At 38.9% G+C, this 15,989-nt stretch overlaps 1 protein-coding gene and 1 long non-coding RNA gene across 6 annotated transcripts in view; one reads left to right on the forward strand and one right to left on the reverse strand.

Moving 5' to 3' along the window:
* The window catches only part of LOC145543311 (uncharacterized), a 28,896-nt gene extending 25,315 nt beyond the window's left edge, over nt 1-3,581 (forward strand). The window contains exon 3 of the long non-coding RNA XR_014080633.1: nt 3,262-3,581. This is a non-coding gene — a long non-coding RNA (uncharacterized LOC145543311). The remainder of the gene's footprint in view (nt 1-3,261) is intronic.
* Nucleotides 1-14,838, reverse strand: part of LOC145543305 (schlafen family member 11-like) — a 78,246-nt gene extending 63,408 nt beyond the window's left edge. For all 5 annotated transcript variants that reach the window (XM_081584443.1, XM_081584447.1, XM_081584445.1 and 2 more), the window contains exons 1-3: nt 14,779-14,838; nt 2,664-3,727; nt 1,616-1,744 (exon numbers count right to left, since the gene is read on the reverse strand). In XM_081584443.1, coding sequence (XP_081440569.1) covers nt 1,616-1,744; nt 2,664-3,720 — 1,186 coding nt within the window. In that variant the 5' untranslated portion in view covers nt 3,721-3,727; nt 14,779-14,838. The remainder of the gene's footprint in view (nt 1-1,615; nt 1,745-2,663; nt 3,728-14,778) is intronic.
* Nucleotides 14,839-15,989: the final 1,151 nt, after the last annotated feature.

Consider the following 15,989-nt stretch of genomic DNA (forward strand, 5'->3'; position numbering starts at 1 on the left):
TTTTCAGTATATAAGAGGACAATCATAAAATGTTCTGCATGAAGAAATGGTGGATTATAATAATTACTCTCTTAATGTTGATCCATCCATTCATTTCTGGAGTTCTGTCTTTGCATTTTCATTCATAAGGAAGATTAGTCTGAATTTTCCTTTTGTATGCTATCTCTGTCAAGTTTTGCAATTATGTTACTCCCATTTAAAATAACCTGGGAATAACCTGGGAATTTTCCTTTTTTATATGACTCTGGAATAATTTGAATAGTGTTGAAAGTGTCTGTTCTTCAAATGTTTGGTATGATTCTTGGAAAATTTATTTTTTATACCAGAATAATAGGTTATCACTCTATGAACATAAAGCCCAGTGTTTTGTTTTTAGATATAGTTTATTCAATGTTAATCAGCTCTACTAAAATAGAATTTATTGAATTTACAAAATAATTATCAATGCTTATGTTTATTCTTAGATTTAGTACTGTTTATTGTGGATAATTATTAAAATATAAATTTATATGCAAATGAATGCAAAGAGCTCAATTAAGTAAGGTGAAAAAGAAATCTTAATTGGAACGTCATTATCTATTAACTTAATGGTCCTCGATAGACATGTCTACATACATCGGACACTTCCCTGGTGGCTCAGTGGTAAAGAATCTGCCAGCCAATGCAAGAGACTCAGGTTCTGTCCCTGGGTCAGGAAGATTCCCTGGAAGAGGAAATGACAACCCACTCTAGTATTCTTGCCTGGAGAATCCCATGGAGAGAGGAGCCTGGCAGGCTACAGTCCGTGGGGTGGCAAAAGAGTTGGACACAACTTAGCGACTAAACAACAACAAAAGGACATTTATGTATCAGATTCTAGTGCCAGATAAGCCATTAACTTACTGCATATAGTTGATCAAGTGGGTTTTCCTCTCCAGAAGGCTAGAAAGAGGACAGCAATGGACTTGTAGGTAAAGTCTAACATGTTGGGAGTGAGGAATGAGAACAAATGCTATCCTTGGTCCTGAAACATGATTTTGCACTGTCCTAAACACAAACATGCTTATGCATGTTGTAATTGATCTTCATTGTATTTGTTTTGTGTTCCATCTTGCTATAAATCTTATATCTTCATATTCATAACTGGCACTCCTCTGGTAAATTCGGTAGAGAAGGGCAGATTTTTTGCTCTTAGTTCAATGTGTGCCTCTAATTCAACTAGATCAAAAGTTCCCAATATGGATGAGGGTCAGAATACTGTGAGTAGCTTGAAAAAATGAACATTATAAGGTTCTATCTTCAGATATTTTAATTTATGAAGTCTGGAGTATGGAGCCAGGTATCTGTACTTTTAAAAATAATCCTGATGATCAGTCCTATTTAAGAACAAGACCAAAAGGTCTTTAAGGGCAATATGTTCCTGGATTCTATACGTGATACTGCCTCAGGGAATAAGGTCAGTGAGGGTTCATTTCTAAGCTACTTATCATCAATATGTTTGTAGCACTATTACCTTGTACACATAGGTTTTGCAGAGTGTACTTTCAGGACTTTAAATAACAAACATAACAGTTTATCTTCCCTTCTACTAACACAGAAACTGGCTGGTGTCAAGTAGGCAAACCATTGTTTCTACCTGGAAATAAGTGTTGCTGGAGATCCTTCTTATGTTCCAGACCTTTCTTGGAGTACACAGGTCTGCTCTGAGGAGGGCTGTTAGACAGACTCAGCTGAGATTCAAAGTCTTTGCACAGCTGTGTAAGATCTTAACAAAGAAAGGAAATTCATGTTATTCTGACATGTTAGTTCATCTCTTCACCACTGAAAAAGACTTTATGAGTGGGTGTATTGTATGCCTGTCTAGGCATGACTTGAGACAAAATAGCAAGAAAACACCCCATTCACCCTGTATGGACAAGTGCCTTTATTGCATATGAAAGTTGCCAAAACCATCATAAGAGAGATGTTATTTGGAATTTTGAATGTGTTTCCATTCAATATAAGTTTCCACTCTCTGTATCTGAATAGCATTTTGTTTTTATTTCTTCTATGGTACATAGCACATTCTTTTAGTACACTTATCTATGCATGTATCTGTGGCATAAATATTCCCACCATGGGCAATTTTAAGCTACCAATATGATGTCACTAAATGCAGAGTCGGGGAGACATGCATCATAACACATCATTTTAGAGTAATTCCATCATGCAGATACAATAGATGTAAATAACCTCACACACATCATCTTAAAATGTAGTATTATAAGTAATTGGGTTTTTTATTTACTGTATTTGTTTTAAATATAATTTATGGAACTGTATAATTTGATTTGTTTGTATAACTTGATTTTTAATAATGACTGTTTAACAACTGGCTCACGGCAATCCTGAAAATTTAATAAATCTTAATAAACAGCAAGAGTCAGTTCCAATACACCACTGCAAGGCAATCATCCCCAAACAATTTTCTTTTCATCTGATGTGGGAAATTGCCCATTATAAGACACTGGACTCAGGCTTGTCATCACCTAGCCAAATTTTCTCATGTTTGGAAAGTAGGATACTTGAAGATTCAAAAAACACAGAGTTTAATGGATGTGAGAAGTTCAAAGTCATGGCAAATACGTTTAGTTGGAGTTTCTGAAGAGGCAAAAAAGACAAGAAGGGAGTTTTTTCCATCTTACCTGGATCTGTATCCATCATCATGCTTAGCCATTCCTTAGTTGTCAAGCTGCAAACATCCTTATCCTTCACCATCCAGGAACTGGGAACGCCCGAGAACACTGCACCACAGAATCGCTTCACTCCAATTACACAAGCGTAGCCATATAACTCTCCCTTGGCTAACACATCCAAGATTTTGACTGTGAAATGTATCTGGCATTGAGATTGGCAAAAATGGACACAAAATAATTCCTGTATTGTTTCTTTTATTTTCTTTTCCAAAGAGTCACGGTCGACATTTTCTTTAGCACATCCCAGAACTTTCCTACTGGTATCATCCACACCAATAACAAGATAGCCTCCTTCAGTGTTTGCAAATGCAGAGATATACTTTAGAATCGTGTCTTTCGTATATCGTTCAATGTGTTTCGTAGCGAACTGCTTAAACTCTATGAATTGAGACTCGGGAAAAGGCATGACTTCACCATATTCAAAATGGTCTTTTTGAAAAACACAGTAAGTAGGATCCAAGTCATGGAAGTCTGGATGTATAACCTTGGGAGTTTCACCAAAAGGTTCTTTCCCTGAGCTTTTTGCATTTATTTTCCTCTTTTTCAGGAAATGGAATGCCTTTATTGAATCCATGAGAAACACAGAAGTGCCGCATCTACAGTATAATGAAGAACTCAGGCTACAAATGCGGAGCTTAACAGAAATGTCTTCAAGGAAAGTGTCACTGCTCCAAGACTTCACAAAAATGTAGTAACACCTCCCCTGTTGCTTTGTCTTGAAGAAAGCTTGCAGATTTGGAAACACGATAAGTGTTCTCAAAGCTTCTTCTAAATCCAGTCCCATCTCCACGAGATTTTCATCGTTGTTTGCCATTTCCAGTTGAATCACTCCTCCTCCTGAGTTTAATAAAGCACATGCAGCCTGGATCACTTTCACCTTCTCTTTCTCTCTCTGAACTTTCTGCAGCTTTCTTCTGTTACTTTCACCAAGAGTTACTTTTCCTACATTGATGACCAAGTCTGAGTAAGATGAGTCTACCGCCAAACGTGAATAACGCTCCTCCATGTTTATTCTGCAATTGAAACCATTAAAACACACATCTCATGTTGGTGAAGAAGTAGATTGCATAGTACACAAAAATGCATTTATTAATTTATTTTAAAGTATGTATAATGGAATCACTTTGTGAAGCATCTATACTTCAATAAAATAAAACTTGTTAAAAGTTTATACTGAGCTGGAAAAAAAAAGTGACAGAGAATGGGAGATGAGAAGTGGAGAGAGGAGACTTGAGAGTTAGAAAAGGGCTCACAACAGTAGAAAGCCAAAAAAGCATTTTAAGGAAGGGAGAGACGTGAGCACACAGACATTGTAAAAGACACATTACTGATGAACAGATCCATAGTTGCCAAGGGTTATGAGGAGGGAAGGGGTAACTACAAGGGATAACGCAGTGGAGTTTGTTGGGGTGATGAAACTGTTCTGTATCCTGATTGTGGTTGTAATTATATGAATCCATGTGCTAGAAATCATAGAACTGCACACCCCAAAAGTAAATTTTATTGCATGATTAATTTTTAAGAGCAGAGGACACATTACTTACAGATGGAGAACTAATTAGAGAGGAGTAAACTAGTAGGGATGGTTTTGCAGTAACCTGGGTGAGAGATGATGGTAGCCTGCACCACAGTAGGTAGCGGCCGTGGGAATGAAGAAGTGTGAATATTTCTGAGAGACATTTAGAAAATATTGATAAAAATTAACATGGCTCTGTTTTGGCCAGCTAGAGATCAGGAGGAAGGATTAAAATTTAGTAACTGGATTTTTGGCTTGGGCAATTGAGTGGTTAGCAGTACCACTTATTGGCAAAAAAAATCAATGATTATTGAAGGTGGATGATTGATAAATGGATATTCACTTTCCTATTCTCACCTTCTCTCTACCTCTGTGTATATTTGAAAAGTGTCTAAATAAGTTTTAAAATTGATTTCATCTATTAACTGGGTGGTGGACAAACTGGTGTTCATTATATTGGTCTCTATTTTTTTCCTGTAAATTTGAAATTACTGATGACATAAAAAAGAAAACTTTTACCTCCAAAAAATTTTAAAGGGGAGTAGGGCATATGAATTTGGAGTAACAAAGTGGCTGAACTTTTGGACTATGCATTCTAACAAAACAAAGATGGCCAAGGCAGAGGGTGGATCTGAGAAATGGGGAAAAAGAAGGATAATGGGTTCTAAGACTTTATGATGCCAAAAAACTTGTATTTGGGAGTGATTGAACAAATCAACAAAACTCAACAGTACCATAGTGAGGAGAGAGCTCTTAAGACTCAGGGTTTGTTGCAACCTAGACAGTCATTTTTTTTTTTTTCCTTTTGCTTGATTGTATACTGAAGCATGACATTGAAATATTTCATTTATTAATTTTTTTAGCACAGGAAACATTTAATGGGCACTCACCAAGGGCACACTAACTGCTGTGAAAGACATAAAGAATATGACTATTGGAGATTTGTGATTTAGGGTCCATCAAATTACCATGATGTGGTTTAAATGGTATGTGGGGAAAAATTCATAGCCCTAAATGTCTGTCATGGTAAGAGAGAGAATTTAAATAAAATAATTTGCATCAACATTTAAAGAATTTAGGAAAAAGAACCAGGTCACAAAAGAACACAAAAGAATAGGAATAACAGATGGATGGGCGGAAGAAAGTTGGAAAATTAAAAAGCAATTATTTGATTAATTAACAAGATTGAGAGTATTTTTTAATTTGTTTTGCTTTTTGCTTGTTTGGTTTTTGTTTTTTAGATAAACCACTAGCATCTTGTTAATTTATTTTAAATTTTATTGAAGTATAGTTGATTTACAATGTGGTGTAAGTTTCAGGTGTACAGAAAAGTGACTCACTTATACATTGTATACAGATATCATTCTTTTTCAGATTCTTTTCCCATATAGGATATTACAGAATATTGAGTAAGTTCCGTGTGCTAAACAGTAGGTCCTTGTCAATTATCTATTTTATATATAGTAGTGTGTGTATGTTAATCCCAAGCTCCTAGCATCTTTATTATTTAAAAAGAGCCCTGAACAAATAGAAGGGTTGTTGATACAGGTGTGGCAAGGAAACAGAATTCTGAGCAGTAAATTATTAGAAGACCAGGTCATTCACAATCTTACTCATTTGTCTGATATGTTCCTTGTGATATATTTTATATTTATAAATATCTTATTCTGTATTTTATAACCTTTAAGGTGTTCTTGTCAGGTTATTTATACAAAATGCTATTGGAGACATTTGGACTTCAAAGTTTTCATGTTTATTCATATGGATATTTGCTCTCAAGTATTGTGTTTGCATGTGTCCCTAGTGGTGTGCAACTCTTTGTGATCCCATGGACTGCAGCCAGGCTCCTCTGTCCATGGAATTTTCCAGGCAAGAATACTGGAGTGGGTTGCCATGTCCTACTCCAGGGGATCTTCCAAACCTGGGGATTGAACCTGCGTCTCCTGCATTGGCAGGCGGATTCATCACCAATGAGCCACCTGGGAAGCATACTTGTCAGGATACATATAACAGGAGGCTTCCTGTGTGCTGTTGTCAGTCTTGCATGAATTCTATGTTCCTTAACAGCACCTGAATACAGGTGTCAGAGAGCTGGCAAGCCAGCTTTCGGGGATAATAGAATTTCATGTATCACATTCGTAGGGAAATTCCACGGTGAACAGCAGCCATTTACAACTCTCTTCCCTTCTGATATGTAAAGTAACTTTTACAACCCCCTCTCTTGAGAATGATTCTAGCCTCTGGCTTTCTGGATGACTTGTTAGATTTTTGATCCCTGTCTCTGCTAAAAAGGGCTATCTTGTAAGAGAGGATATATATGCCCACAATATGTTAAATAAACGCCTTAGTTCCACCAGAACTCAGGTCCCATGTCTTTCCTCATTTCTCCCTCTCTCTCTCTCTCTCTCTCTCCCCCTCTCCCTTTCAGGCTGTTTCCATGGGGCACAGGTGTCTGCCGTGTCTACTTACTTGCCCGGGGTTTCAAGACCTCTTCAAGAGGGCACCCTGAGCCTACGTAGATGGTGCTAGCTCTTTGTCCTAGAGTTATATTGGCATACTGTGTAAACCAGGTAATATTAGGCTCTTTTCTTCCTTCTTTTACTTTCTTATCAGTCGACTCTGTACCCCCAAGTTCCGGCCCATTTAAAGGGCCACAACACATACTAATATCAGCAACTGCCTTCTATTATCCAGTAAGCCTGGATTATTTTATATGACATAGAAAGCTTGAGAACTCCTAATATTTTCTTCTCCTTTTAAGACCTAAAAGAAAATCAATAAAGGGAAATGTCTGGTAGATTTCTTTTTAAATAGGCAGAAAAGCAAAATTGGTTGGATTTAAAAATTGGGAGCTCAGATAAATCAATAACAGAAGAAAAGCATCAGGGCAGTTATAACAAGGAAATAAAAGCATCAGGGCAGTTATAACAAGGAAAAAGTTATAGCAAGGAAAAAGTGCCTGGCTCCATTGTATTTACTGGAGAGCTTTTTTAAACTTCAAAATCATATAATTTCTACATTATTAGATATAAAGTATTTGACACATGAAAAACTATGGCCTGCTACAAAATTCAGTATTGTCATATATTTCATGAACAACATTATGACACTCAATAATTCTTTCACCTACTTTTCTTTTATCTCTTATGATCTTAATAATATTACAGATCTTTTTTAACAGATTGTAAGCATCAGATGAAGAGTTTTGCATTCTGCTTTAATCATTAACACTTCAGACTGGTTCCAAATAAGAAAAGGAATACGTCAAGGCTGTATATTGTCACCCTGCTTATTTAACTTATATGCAGAGTATATCATGAGAAATGCTGGGCTGGAAGAAACACAAGCTGGAATCAAGATTGCCAGGAGAAATATCAATAACCTCAGATATGCAGATGACACCACCCTTATGGCAGAAAGCAAAGAAGAACTAAAGAGCCTCTTGATGAAAGTGAAAGAGGAGAGTGAAAAAGTTGGCTTAAAGCTCAACATTCAGAAAACTAAGATCATAGCATCCAGGCCCATCACTTCATGGGAAATAGATGGGGAAACAGTGTCAGACTTTATTTTCTTGGGCTCCAAAATCACTGCAGATGGTGACTGCAGCCATGAAATTAAAAGACGCTTACTCCTTGGAAGGAAGGTTATGACCAACCTAGATAGCATATTAAAAAGCAGAGACATAACTTTGCCCACAAAGGTCCATCTAGTCAAGGCTATGGTTTTTCCAGTGGTCACGTATAGATGTGAGAGTTGGACGGTGAAGAAAGCTGAGCGCCGCAGAATTGATGCTTTTGAACTGTGGTGTTGGAGAAGACTCTTGAGAGTCCCTTGGACTGCAAGGAGATCCAACCAGTCCATCCTAAAGGAGATTAGTCCTGGGTGTTCATTGGAAGGACTGATGTTGAAGCTGAAACTCCAATACTTTGGCCACTTCATGCGAAGGGTTGACTCATTGGAAAAGACCCTAATGCTGGGAAGGATCAGGTGCAGGAGGAGAAGGGGACGACAGAGGATGAGATGGCTGGATGGCATCACTGACTCGATGGACACGGGTTTGGATAGACTCTGGGAGTTGGTGACGGACAGGGAGGCCTGGCATGCTGCGATTCATGGGGTCGCAAAGAGTCGGACACGACTGAGCGACTGAACTGAACTGAAACCTTTGAAGTCATTATATTTCTAATTATATGTTTTAAAGACAATAAAACTTTTCATCAAGTACATACAATATTAATGAACTGGACATTTCTCGATTGTTAAACATTTCTCTTGCTCCCAAGTCTTAATAATAAGCAGTACTGCATTTACTTAACAGCTGTTTAGTGGACATCTATTATTTGCCAATCACTGTGCTAAATTCAGAGTAGACAGTGAACAAAACAAACATGGTTCTTGCTCTCAAGATGCTCATTGTGTACGGAAGCTCACTGTTAAATAAATGACGGTTCAGAATGCCAAGGATGCTTAGAATAGAAACTGTCCTTGTATGGCAGCTGGAAGGGGGATGGGTTCAGAGAAGGCTTTCTAGAAAAAGTAATATTTTGAATTAAGATCTGAAGAATGTAAATGAGGTGAAGAGTTAATTAGGTGAAGAAGGGTGGAAAAAACTTTGCAGAAGGAAGTAGGAAGGAATATGTCAGGTTCAAAGGACAGACTATCTGAAACACTGAGATGGAGGGACAGAGAGGGAGGAAATGAGGCTGGAAAGGTGATCAAGAGTCACCTGTACATTGGCTGGCAGGCCCCTTTAAGGATTCGGACTTTATCCTGAAGGTAATGGGAAGCCATTGGAGGATTTTAAGCAGGAAGGCATAGCATCAGATGTACTGTATATATATGTGTGTGTGTATATATGTATATATATATATATATATATATATATATATATAATTTTTTTTTTTACAAAGTTCCTTCTAGCTTCAGTGTGGAGAATGGATTGGAAGAGACTAGAGTAGTTGTGGAAAAGAACTTTGGGAATGCTATTTCAATAGTCCAATGAGAAAAGATGGTGGTGTGTATCGCTAGTGACTGTGGATATGAAGAGAAATTAACAGAGTTGAGAGATATTTAAAAATAAATTGAAGGACCTGGTATTTGATGGAAACTCAAGTCCATTATTTGAACTGTTTTTCTTCCTCCCTAACCCAATAGATAGAAACCAAAACTAGCCACTCACTGTGAGTTTATGACAAATTGCTTCTCAACCTAGATTAAAACAGGGAGCAACATGCAAAAACCTGTACACAGATGTTTTTAGCAGCTTTATTCATAACTTCCCAAACTTGGAAGCAGTCAGTATCCTTCAGCACGTGAGTGAATAAATAAACTGTGGAGATTAAAAGACGCTTACTCCTTGGAAGGAAGGTTATGGCCAACCTAGATAGCATATTTAAAAGCAGAGACATTACTTTGCCAACAAAAGTCTGTCTAGTCAAGGCTATGGTTTTTCCAGTGGTCATGTATGGTTGTGAGAGTTGGACGGTGAAGAAAGCTGAGCGCCGAAGAATTGATGCTTTTGAACTGTGGTGTTGGAGAAGACTCTTGAGAGTCCCTTGGACTGCAAGGAGATCCAATCAATCCATCCTAAAAGAGATCAATCCTGGGTGTTCTTTGGAAGGTCTGATGTTGAAGCTGAAACTCCAATACTTTGGCCACCTCATGCGAAGGGCTGACTCATTGGAAAAGACCCTAATGCTGGGTAGGATTGGGGGCGGGAGGAGAAGGGGACGACAGAGGATGAGATGGTTGGATGGCATCGCCAACTCGATGGACATGGGTTTGGGTAGACTCCGGGAGTTGGTGATGGACAGAGAGGCCTGGCGTGCTGCAATTCATGGGGTCGCAAAGAGTCGGACATGACTGAGCAACTGAACTGAACTGAACTGAACACCCAGACAGTGGTATATTATCTACGCTAAAAAGAAATGAGCCATCAAGTCAGGAAAGACAAAAAGGAAATTTAAATGCATATTACAAAGTGACAGAAGACAATGTGAAAGGACATACTGTATGATTTTAACTATATGACATTCTGGAAAAGGCAAAACTGTGGATACAGTGAAAAGATCAGTGATTGTCAGGAGTTGTGGGAAGGGAAGGATAAATAGGTGGAGAACAGAGGATTTTTGAGGCAGTGGGAATACTCTGTATAACAGTGTAGTTGTGGATGCATGTCATGTCATTATACATTAGTCCAAACCATAGAATGTACACCAAGAGTGAACCATAAAGTAAGCTACGGACTTTGAGTGATCATGATCTTTCAATATAAGTTCATCAATTGTAACAAATGTACCACTGTGTTGCTGAGTGGGTGTTGATGATAGGAAGGTAATGCCAGTGTAGGGGCAAGGGATATATGGGAAATCTCTGTACTTTCCTCTCAATTTTGCTGTGAGCCATGGATTTCCATGGAATTTAAATGGTAGTTAAGACTCCATGCTTCCAATACCCAAAAGAGTTGAATACCTGTCCTCAAAAAACCTGCACATGAATGTTCATAGTAGCTTTGCTCATGATTACAAAGATTTGGAAGCAACCAAGATGTTTTTCAACTGATGAATGGGTAAACAATGTATGAATGTATGAAAGGAGATAAGAACAGTCTTTTTTTTTAAGCACTATTTGTAACACTAAGTTTCGGAAGTAGCCTGTCTATCAATAATAGAATAAGGAAATAAAACACGGTAATATTTACTGAAAGGAATGTTGTGAACCACTTTAAGAGAATAAACTAAAACACACACAATGACATAGATATCAGAAACAAAATACAGACTTTAAAAAATCAAGTTGCAGAAATACACACATAAAATTATACCATTTAAATAAGCTAAAAATGCACATATCACAGTGTTACATATTATTCTTGGATGTGTGTGTTTGTGTAAAACTGTGTTAAAAATATCTACAGTAAACTCAGAATGTTGGTTGCTTCTGAGATAAGAAGAGAAAATTGAAGAGAGAGGAGAGAGAAGGCAAAGAGAACTTCAAATTTATCTGCAATATTTTAGTTACTCGATTTTTTAAAAGCTTGAAGTAACTATGGCAAGACACCAACAGTTGTCTATTTGAGGTAATGGAGTAACAAAAATTGGGGATAACAGAACAGTTTTTTATATTTGTTCTTTAAGTTCCCTAGGAGCTCAGAGGGTAAGGAATCTGCCTGTAATGCAGAAGACCCGGGTTTGATCCCTGGGTCAGGAAAATAATCCCTCCGGTCAACTCTACTAGGGGATTGTAAATAAAAGAATATGGGAGACTCATGAGTTAATTCGGAGAAGGCAATGGCAACCCACTCCAGTACTCTTGCCTGGAAAATCCCATGGACGGAGGAGCCTGGTAGGCTGCAGTCCATGGGGTCGCTAAGGGTCAGACACGACTGAGCGACTTCACTTTCACTTTTCACTTTCATACATTGGAGAAGGAAATGGCAACCCACTCCCATATTCTTGCCTGGAGAATCCCAGGGACGGGGGAGCCTGGTGGGCTGCCGTCTATGGGGTTGCACAGAGTCGGACACGACTGAAGCGACTTAGCAGCAGCAGCAGCAGCATGAGTTAATGAGTACTCAAGAAAGCAGGAGAGCTTAACCATAAAACCAAGCAGGCTTGCTTAACAATGAACTCATTCAAGAGAAGCAGGGGACATGCCCCCAAACAATAAAACAGTGGTGGCAGGAGACCCACATCCTGCCCATTGAGTTCAGGACATTAATGATCCCTAGGACGTTCTCTCTGCAAACATGAAAAACCAGTAATTTGTAGACCTAGCTTGACCACGCAGGGACAAGAAAACTCCCCTGCTCAACCTGGAGAAGGAACTAATGATAAAAACTTGACGACTACTCAAGAAAGACAAAGAAGGTCTTCTCTCCTTCCCCACTTTTCCTTTGATTATAAAACTGTAGCCCACTAAGTTCTCCGGGTGCGGCATTTCTTGCTCACCTTCTTATAAGCCTCAAAAGCTCCTATTCTAATAAATCACTTCTTATGTACCACTTTGCTCTCCCTGAACTTTTCTCTGCACTGAGACATAAAAGTGTGGTAGGGGAGCTCTTCAGCATGGATGGAGGAGCCTGGTAGGCTGCAGTCCATGGGGTCGCAAAGAGTCGGACACAACTGAGCGACTTCACTTTCACTTTTCATTTTCATGCATTGGAGAAGGAAATGGCAACCCACTCCAGTGTTCTTGCCTGGAGAATCCCAGGGATGGCAGAGCCTGTCTATGAGGTCGCACAGAGTTGGACATGACTGAAGGGACTTAGCAGCAGCAGCAAAATGTTTCACCGATCAGTTTCACAACTCCTGAAGCCTGCGTGCCCTAGAGTCCATGCTCTGCACCAAAGAGAAGCCACCACAACAGAGAAGTCTGTGCACTGCAAAGAAGAGTAGCACCCGCTCACTACAACTAGAGAAAGCCTTCACAGCACAGCCAGAAATTAAATAAATACATACGTTCTAAGAAATCACCTACGACTGCAGTGATAAAAGCATATTTATACTGTAAACATGAGTGTGGCAACTGATTTCTAGGAAATACTCAGAACATCTGTAGGTGTTGCCTATGTCTAGTAAAATATATACCTACTATGGCACATGACTTTTTTCCTATTACAGATTGGGAAATATTTTTCAACCATCCACTTGCTGAATTATTCATAATCATACATTTGTTTGTTCCCCATCTCCAAAAAGATTAGAAAAAGCAATTTGTTAAAGTTGGGCAAGTTAATTTCCAGTGCTTTTGATAAATATTGGTAAACAAAATAATCAAACTTTTGACACACTTGCAAATAATAACCTGGAAAATCCAACGAGGTCCAAGCTTCTGGGTTAATATATTTAAGTTTTTCCTGAAAACGAAAGTGTGTATATATTATGAAAAACAAAACCCTTTTCATAGAGATCAACCAATTGGGTACCTGACAGAAAATCCTGTCACCCCTTCCCGCCAAAGCTCTAGCTCCTCCCTGATCTATTTGAGAGTTTGCTTCCAGATAGTTGTTGATCTGTCCACCCTACAATCCTCTCCACCACTGTCTCAGACCTCAGGGTGTCTGGCTGGAATCCTGTATCCCATATCCCTGGCCTGAGCTAGAAGGTAAGTCCCATCAAAGGACCAGTTCTCTTCACTATCTATTTCACTTAAGAAAAATGCGGGCATAACACGTCCACCACAGTCTCTCTTGTTTAAAGTAGATATATCTGAAAGGGTCTCTAGCCACAAGGTGAATCTGTTTATATATGTATATATTTTTTTAATTGTAGGACAATTACTTTACAATATTGTGATGGTTTTTGCCATACATCAACACGAATCAGCCATAGGTATACATAAGTTCCTCCTTCTTATACCCTCTTCCCACGGCCCTCCCCCTCCCATCCCTCTACATTATCACAGAGCACTGGCTTTGGGTTCCACAGGGTGGATTTTTGTCTTAGCATTCTTTGGTCTTTTTTCCAGCCCATCTTTTCTGTTGAACAGGCATGGCTCCAGTCTCTCCAGATAGTCTCAGGGTTGGGGTGCTAAAGAGAAAAACACCTGAGTTCCCTGACCTGTTCAGGGATCCTCAGCTTCACAAAAGCAAGCCCAGGAGAAATGCCCAGTTTTTATTTCCTTAAAAAAGGAAACTAGAATGTTCTCACCATTTTAAAATTCCCAACATTTTAATGTTCCTGCCTTTTTAAGGTTTCAGTTTCCTGAAACCAAGTTAAATGTGCTCCTGTCTTTTAGGTTTCGATTTCTCGAAATACTAGATGGCATTTGACTCTTTATGGCTGCCTTCCCAAACTCAAGAGAGAGAGAAAATAAAGCGCTGATAGTTGGCTGTCAGTTGATAAGAATTTGTCTTTTTAATAAGTAAGTGAAAAGTGCGCTACTTCTGGCTTGAAACTTTAAACATCTTGGAGAGCAATGCTACAGAAAAATCTGTTTGGATACACATCAAACTATTATTAAGGATTTCACCCTAGGGAATAGAATTGGAAAGGAAGAGGAAGCAGGAGGGAGGAAATGTTATTTTGTACACTATGCCTGTATTATTTGAGAAATGTTTAATGCAATAGAAAACAGTGCTACAGCCAGCCAGAGAATTAAGCAGTTCACTTCATTGACTTTCTCACTTAATTTTTCTAGTAGCCTCTATAAGCTCAACAATTGCCGTTGAAACCAGTTGAAATTGTTTCTGGATTGCCTGTTCCTGATTTGACTAATACTGTTAGTTTTGTTTTGAGTAAGTTTCTCCTACTTACCACATTGATCTACAACCTCCCCCATAGCTTAAGGAAATCAGAGTCCCCTGGGATTCTTTTTTTGAGTTTTTTTGGATAGCCGTCCTCATAAATTGCAAAAATTGTTACAGTATGAATTTAGTGATCACTCCTAATATTCAGAAAAAGCGTTGTGCACCAGAGGGAATTGAGTTTACCATGTGATGAGCCAGTGTTCTGTGACCATCTCCGTCTATCAATAACCAATGTAGTTCTTCAGCAATAACTATCAGGAACGTTTGGGAAAAAAAAAGAATTAAAAGTGATTACTTACAGACTCTGGAAGTTACACAACAGGCCGGGCCGCACAGCGAGATCAGAAGTAGAAATGAGCACGCTGGCCCGGTGTTCCTCTCTCTTGGGGGCGGAAGATGAGGGGTTAGGGCTTGGCAGGTTCCCTATTGGTGAATTTGAAACATGAGGGCGGAGAAAAAAGACAAAACCCAAACCGAAACCCAGGGGGAATTCCCCGGCAGGCGGCAGGCGAGTGGTTGGGACTAGGCGCTTTCCCTGCTGAGGACGCAGGTTTAATCCCTGGTGTGGAAACTAAAATCCCACAAGATGCTCGGGCACAGCCCCAAAAGACAAAAAACAAAAATGTCTAGCAACCCAAACTGTCAGTAATGAAATCAACCAAGATCTCAAAAACAGAAGAACCTGACTGGCTGTGGGGGGCAGCCTGAGAACAAACAGGATCTGCTTTGGGAGCTGCCTTGTTGACTCAAGGGTCAAGTCCAGACACAGCTCTCTGTCCCGCCACCCCTTATTAATCATTAACCTTAAGGAAACATCTTGCAGCCCCTGGAGCGCATCTGACGCAGGACAAATGGCTTTTATGACCTGAGTCCTGAGAAACAAAGTCTTAAGATCTTGATTGATCGCTTTATGTTCCTTATGTGATTTTTGGTGCAAAGAATGTATTGTATAAGAATTTCCTGGTATAAGGGTATAAAAATCTGTGTGTAAAATAAACAGTCATCACTGACTGCAGTGATCCTCTCAACCCCGCTGTGTCTGTATCTACTTATTTCTCAGCCGAGGAATCCCGCGTTTGTGCCTACGTTGACTCGTCGGCCGGTCCCGACAACTGGCGATGTGTTTATTCAAGCTAGTCATCCTTGAAGTAAGGAAAGAAAAACAAAAAAAATTTCAGCTGTCAGTTCTACACTACAACAAAATTAGTTCCCAATGTTGGCTGCTTATCAGAACCTTTTAGCACATTTTTTTTTAAATGCAGATTCCAACAATTTACAAATAAAATAATTTTTTTAATTTTAAAAAGAAAAAGGAGGAAATAAAAAACAAACAAACAAAAAATAAAGCAGATTCATGGAGAATCAAATAGTAAATCTACAATTTTAAGATCCCCAGGTAATTCTATGGTTTGCAAGGTTCAGGAACTACTGGACTCCCATATTTCCTGTCTCTTGTCACAATCTCTTGGCTCATTATGGATGGTGAATTGTCCTAGAAATTGCTAGTGTT

Source organism: Giraffa tippelskirchi, chromosome 3, assembly GCF_054371585.1.
Source record: "Giraffa tippelskirchi isolate mGirTip1 chromosome 3, T2T-mGirTip1v1.2.pri, whole genome shotgun sequence".
Lineage (NCBI taxonomy): Eukaryota > Metazoa > Chordata > Mammalia > Artiodactyla > Giraffidae > Giraffa > Giraffa tippelskirchi.